This window comes from Xyrauchen texanus, chromosome 3 (genome assembly GCF_025860055.1).
Source record: "Xyrauchen texanus isolate HMW12.3.18 chromosome 3, RBS_HiC_50CHRs, whole genome shotgun sequence".
NCBI lineage: Eukaryota > Metazoa > Chordata > Actinopteri > Cypriniformes > Catostomidae > Xyrauchen > Xyrauchen texanus.
Window position 1 is genome coordinate 36,235,476 of NC_068278.1, and position 7,308 is coordinate 36,242,783.

At 39.7% G+C, this 7,308-nt stretch overlaps 1 protein-coding gene across 1 annotated transcript; it reads left to right on the plus strand.

Annotated features, from left to right (window-relative positions):
* The first annotated feature begins 218 nt into the window (after nucleotides 1-218).
* LOC127631104 (growth arrest-specific protein 1-like) lies at nucleotides 219-2,419 on the plus strand. Its single transcript, XM_052109090.1, has one exon. The coding sequence runs from the start codon at nucleotides 691-693 to the stop codon at nucleotides 1,471-1,473; it is 783 nt and encodes a 260-aa protein (XP_051965050.1). The 5' UTR covers nucleotides 219-690; the 3' UTR covers nucleotides 1,474-2,419.
* Nucleotides 2,420-7,308: the final 4,889 nt, after the last annotated feature.

The following is a 7,308-nucleotide window of genomic DNA, read 5'->3' on the forward strand; positions in this document are numbered from 1 at the left end:
CATGCAATGCACTTTGAAAGCCAAAATATTCTACCTCTGTGCAATTGTTGAAGTGGGTTGATGCTTTATCAAGTCAAATTACGGTCCTGCACCATCTCCACATTCTCCAGTCTCTACCTTCATTAAGTTCTAACCGCCACCATGGAAGTGACGTCAGAAATCACATCAAGTAATCGGACCAATAGTAGGCTTCATGCATATTTCAGAGATCTGGGCACAGAAAAAGTAGGAGGACGTCTCAGTGCATTGCAACCGCCGGAGTCAGATAAGTGCGCTTTTTAACCTAATGAAGACACTAAAAGATAGCTTTTGGGAATTGCTGATTAATCTGTGAAGTAGGAGACCCGTATTCAAGATCTGTGGAATGAAGACTCGCGCAGATGTTGTTGCACGTTTTGAATCTGTGATGCATTCCATCACGCTACGAGTTTTTGTGAAAGAGAATTCGGTTTGTCTATGGAAGAACGCCGAGGCACGTTTCTGTGGATATTGAAGTAACACATGTCCACTCTTAGCTCCCTAAAGTGGTCAACAAATCGCGTTTAGACTGCTGGCATGGAACAAGGGGAATTATTCGCCTCAAAGTGTCTGTTAGAGAAACGTTGTGGGTGTTATTGTACACATAAACAAATGGAAACCCCTTGACCTAATAAGTTCATTTTCCATCTGTTGCGCGTGGCACTTCGAGAAATGGCCAAATCTGTCAACTTTGCAGTCGACTCATGGCTGCAGATATCGTTGTTGTCCATCGGCTGTGCTTTAATATGTTTTAGTCGTTCATCCACTGCATCCCCAACACACAACCAGCGTTTGATTTGCTGGCAGGCCATTATGAAGTGCCAAGGAGAGCAGGAGTGTCACTACGCTTATACCCAGTATCTGCACGCGTGCGATCCGGTTATTAACGGCGACAAGACGAAATGTCCCAGCCACTGCATTTCTTCTATCGTTCAGCTCAACCTCACTGTGAACGGCCCGGCACTGGAAGACTGCGAGTGTGCCTCAGACACTTTATGCAAGATCACCAAGCGAGCCATCGAACCCTGCATGCCCAGAACCAGCCACACGGGCTGCACTGAAGCCCGCAAACAGTGCGAGACGGATCCAGAGTGCAGCACGGCCATGCGGGAATATCTTTATCACTGCAGGAAACTGTTTGGAGGAGAGCAGTGCTCGGATGATTGCCGGCGGGTCATCACGAACATGCGCTTCATTCCAAAAGCCCAGCTGCTGGATACTTGCGTTTGCGACGGTGAGGAGAGAACTATATGCGAGTATGTCAAAGTTAGCATGAGGAACTTCTGCTTTAACGACAAATACGCCGGGAGTGGCTTTTCAGATACCGAGGATGACTCTGACGACTACTACGAGATGGATTATGAGGAAGAGGAGAATGATGCTGGAGATTTAAGAGCACACTATATTTTGACATTGGCATCCACCATTTTTACTTTTGTTATCCTTTTATGTTAAAAAATTAATGAGTGACTCATGAGCATCCCCCAGTTTAGCAGCACGAATATCAGTGGGCCTATAAGCTTATTGTCAAGCTTGTTTGTTGTTGTGCAGTTTGCTAAGTACCCAACTAACAATGTTTGTTTCCCAAAACGTTCAGTTAATGTTATTTTATGGTTCTAAAACCTTAAACGAACGTCCCGAGAACGTAGTAGTTGGTTCACCCCAAAATAACCAACTTGGAACCATACTGTAAAGTTAGTGGAACGTTTCTGCTGCTCTCTGTTTCTTTTATCATTAGTTGCTTGTTATACGACAAAAGGAAAAATAGCCTTATTGAAAGTTGTGAGCTGCCAAAATCTGCACAACAGGAGTTAAGGGTATTGATGGAAAGAGTTGTAAATATGTACTTCACTAAATATTAAATTATGAACGATTTTGGAAATAACTATTCAAAGAGAGAAAAAAACAATACTGGAATTTTATTTTTGTATAAAATATTGGTTTGTGTAAATTGTTGTTAAACAACATGATTATTGTAAAGGTGTACAATGCTTCTGTAACATCATTGTGTGAATGATATTCTTAAAGAAACAGTATAACTCTGTATTGCTAACTGTTTTTAATGTGAACAATGCGAACAAAAAGATTCAAATTATCCCATTGATTATTTGACTTCTTTTTGGTCATTTGCAACAACAACAGGAATTTAGCAATTTGGAACATGTAGGCAAATGGCAATCTCAAATATTATGATTGATTCATTAAAATGGATTAATTGAGTAAATGTTTTCTGTCTGTCCAATTATGCAGATCTGATGTCAAGTAAAATGAGGGAATGTTTTACTTCTTATTGTATGCCTGAAATCAGATTTAATATACCTCTATTTTAGATCATATAAGGCAAAGGAGAACCCCAGTTTGGGCATGAGGGCATACAGATGTCTTATAATGTCTGTTCATAAGCAATGACAGGTGGACCTGCTTTATGCTAATGTTAAGATCTAAATTCAGAATACACCAGTTCATTATTATTGTTGTATGAAATAAAAATGGTGTTCTGAGATGCGGGTTGGCACTGTTTAGGCGGCATGAGGGGGACTTGCACAATATTAGGCAGGTGGTTTTAATGTTGTGGCTGATTGGTATATACTGTATGTATGCGTGTGTGTGTGTGTGTATGTATGTATGTGTGTGTGTATATATATATATATATATATATATATATATATATATATACACACACAGTGCATCCGGAAAGTATTCACAGTGCTTCACTTTTTCCACATTTTGTTATGTTACAGCCTTATTCCAAAATTCATTATTTTACTCAATTCTACAAACAATACCCCATAATGAAAATCATTGCAAATGTATATATATATATATATATATATATATATATATATATATATATATATATATATATGTGTATATATATATATATATATATATATATATATATCACATGTATATAAGTATTCACAGCCTTTGCCATGACACTCAAAATTGAGCTCAGTGCATGTCACACTGGTTTGTGCTCTGACATGCACTGTTAACTGTGGGACCTTATAAAGACAGGTGTGTGTCTTTCCAAATCATGTCCAATCAACTGAATTTACCACAGTTGGACTCAAATCAACTTGTAGAAAAATCTCAAGGATGATCAGTGGAAACAGGATGCCATGAAGTCCAAGGAATTGTCTGTAGACCTCCGAGACAGGATTGTATCAAGGCACAGATCTGGGGAAGGGTACAGAAAAATTTCTGCAGCATTGAAGGTCCCAATGAGCACAGTGGCCTTCATCATCCGTAAATGGAAGAAGTTTGGAACCACCTGGACTCTTCCTAGAGCTGGCCGCCTGGCCAAACTGAGAGTTTGGGGGAGAAGGGCCTTAGTCAGGGAGGTGACCAAGAACCCGATGGTCACTCGATAACCCTTTTCCACCAACAAGAACCAGGTGCTGGTTCAGAGCTAGAGCTAGTGCCGGTTCGGAGTTGGTTCGACTGATGAGCCTCCAAAGAACCGGTTTGCTTTTCCACAGGCTAAAGAGCCAGCACAGAGCCAGGTCTTACGTCACTGTATACGTCTCATCTTTCCCAGTAACGTTAGCGTGGTGGCGCCAAACACAAACACACCAATAAACAATGGCGGACGTTGCTTTGCTATTGATGTTCATGGCTTTGCGGACCTACATCGGCATCCAAACACGGCGGATCCAACGTGATCGCGTGGCTCGCCTTTATTTGTACAGACGGAGATTACAAGCGAGAGCAAAAATGGCGGTCACAAGTTTCTGTTCGTCTTGATGGTCACGGTAACCCCACCCCCAGCTGCTGACGTAAGCGTAAACTTCTAGACCAGCAATGATTTGGTGCTACTTAAGAACCACTTTTACTGGTTCGGAGCTGGTGCTTTGGTGGTCGAAAAACAAAGAACCGATTTGAAACTAGGCTCTGGCTCCGAACCAGCACCAGCTCTGCCTTGGTGGAAAAGGGGTATCTGACAGAGCTCCAGCGTTTCTCTGTGGAGAGAGGAGAACCTTCCAGAAGAACAACAATCTCTGCAGCACTCCACCAATCAGGCCTGGATGCTAGAGTGGCCTGACGGAAGCCACTCCTCAGTAAAAGGCACATTACAGCCCACCTGGAGTTTGCCAAAAGACACCTGAAGGACTCTCAGACCATGAGAAACAAAATGATCTGGTCTAATGAAACAAAGATTGAACTCTTTGGCCTGAATGGCAAGTGTCATGCCTGGATGAAACCAGGCACTGCTCATCACCTGGCCAATACCATCCCTAGAGTGAAGCATGGTGGTGGCAGCATCATGCTGTGGGGATGTTTTTCAGCGGCAGGAACTGGGAGACTAGTCAGGATCGAGGGAAAGATGAATGCAGCAATGTACAGAGACATCCTTGATGAAAACCTGCTCCAGAGCGGCAGGCAAGATAACAAAGGAGTGGCTACGGGACAACTCTGTAAATGTCCTTGAGTGGCCCAGCCAGAGCCCAGACTTTAACCCGATTGAACATCTCTGGGGAGATCTGAAAATGGCTGTGCACCGACACTCCCCATCAAACCTGATGGAGCTTGAGAGGTCTGCAAAGAAGAATGGGAGAAACTGCCCAAAAATAGGTGTGCCAAGCTTGTAGCATCATACTCAAAAAGACTTGAGGCTGTAATTGATGCCAAAGGTGCTTCAACTAAGTATTGAGCAAAGGCTGTGAATACTTATGTACATGTGATTTATTTTATTTTTTTCGTAATTTATTTTTAATAAATTTGTAAAGATTTCAAACAAACTTCTTTCACATTGTCCTTATGGGGTATTGTTTGTATAATTGAGTAAAATAATGAATTTAATCCATTTTGGAATACGGCTGTAACATAACAAAATGTGAAAAAATGAAGCCCTGTGAATACTTTCCTGATGCACTGTGTGTATATATATATATGTATGTGTATATATATATATATATGATATATATATATATATATATATATATATATATATGTATACTCACTGAGCACTTCATTAGGAAGACTTGTACACCTACTTATTCATGTGATTATCTTATCAGCCGATCATGTGGCAGCATTGCAGTGCATAAAATCATTCAGATATGGGTCAGGAGCTTCAGTTAATGTTCAAATCAACCATCAGAATGGGGAGAAATGTGCTCTCAGTGATTTCGAGCTTGGCGCGATTGTTGGTGCCTGACGGGCTGGTTTGATTATTACTGTAACTGCTGATCTCCTGTAATTGAGAATGGCCAGACTGGTTCAAGCTGACAGAAAGGCTACAGTAACTCAGATAACCACTCTGTACAATTATAGTGAGGAGAATAGCATCTCAGAAAGCATAACATGTCGGATGGGCTACAACAGCAGAAGACCACGTTGGGCACTTTATTATGACCATAGTGTTCCTAATAAAGTGCTAAACGAGTGTATATACTGTATGCATATACACACACACACACACACACACATATATATGATCCCTAAATAGTTCAGAGTTGACAATACTTTTCATCAGATTTTTATTTTAAGAAAACTGGTCCTTCTTAAAAATGAGCAGTTAATATCACAAACCTTGAATTAACATTAGTTAATAAATTTTTTTTTGGCTGTCAACAAACCACTGCAGTTTAAAAACTTTACCAAAGTCATTGTCACGAGCATGCACTAGTCAAAGTTGTCTGCCCCTGCACTTGACCTTGTAAACATAACTGTTTACACATAGAGTTAGTTTAAGTTCCTTAAGTCTGTCAACATCTAAGGAAGCAAATGAGGTTGTATTTAATGGGGATCAGTTCAGTAGCATTAGCCAAGTGAGGCCTTGACTGGCTTATTTGTTCAAAACTGGAGTGCTTATTTAAAGTCTTCACTCAAGCTGGTGTGGAAAAACGTGTGTTCGAGTGAATGAAGCCTCAAGTAGCCATCACAAATGCGCTCGGTCTGCTACTGTGTGTGTGTGTTTAAGTGGGCTTGTCGTTGCTTAAAGGGGAGTTTGCTTTTCATTGTGAGTAGCACTTGGGCAGTACAAATCTGCTCTTGGATTCCATATGCTATTTTGTTCTGTGAAGTTTAATGCTTAAATAACAATACCAGCATAATAGTTAGCATTCACAATATAAAAGAGCAGAAAGTTTTTAGCCAATATATAATAGAATTTGTCCTATCCCTCCACACCTTAAAAATAAAGGTCAGCCTCTCACGGAGATGAGTCATTGAAAAAATGGAGAATCTTTATGCTTGTGTCACATGAGCTCTAGAGATCCAAGATTGCAGCCATGGTGCTTAGTTCATTTCAAGGCAAAAGTAGGACAAGGGTCCTCAGTTTTAATGAATGAAGAAAAAGTCGAGTGGCACTTCTGTCATGCTAATATTAAACATACAATAGAGGCACCAAACAATAACCTGGCACTTCATTCTGTCTTCTAGCTGACACCTCTATAAAGAGCGGCGTGAAAGAGGAGATAGTACAATGTAAATTATGTTAATCTGGTTCAAATGAACAAGTGGAGAAGCTTTTTCAAAAACAATGTTTTATAATATTTTCTACTTTTTGTTTGTCATTAGGTAAATAAAAATTTTGTTTAAATAGGATATGAAGGGGCAATTTATTGCCAAGATATCCCTTTCCAACACACACACATTCCAAAATCCACATATGGAATGTATTGTCCTATCTCTTGAATGTTTAATTTTTATTTTGAAAAGGAGCTTTGGGGTTTCAAATGCCTTATGATGTACAAGTTTTTATATAATAATTATTTAATAGTCCAGATTTTGGTTAATCAAATATGTATAAGACAGCAATTACATATGTATACTGTATATCTACAAATATTAAAGAACCACAAAGAAAAGGACAAAAACTTTATTTTTATAATTCAGATATTTTGTTATTATTTACGGCATGTTGCATAATGGAAGAATTCCTAAATAATTCCTGTTGACCCCTAACTGAATGTTTGTGCTTGTTTTCTGTCATTCAGAGTAGTAACAACCTGAGGTGAAGTGAAGATCCATTCTCATCAGTTTGAGGGCCCCCTTGAGACCCTTCCAAAAGGAAGATCAGACCTGCTGCATTAAAACTGTCACATCCAGTTGTTGTTATGGACAGGACCCTTTAAAACTGACAGCACAGTTGTTAATCCATTTATGTCCACTGATTTAAGAAAAGTGGAGAGAGAAATAAGCAACATTGCAGATATAATTTCTATCTTTAATATTCCTAGTACTGTAAAAGTTTTTATGTTTCTTGTGTATCTTCTTATGTGGCTGAAGTATAGATAAAAGTTAGCTTTAATGTAAGATTGGGGATTCACAACTCTTCCCTCA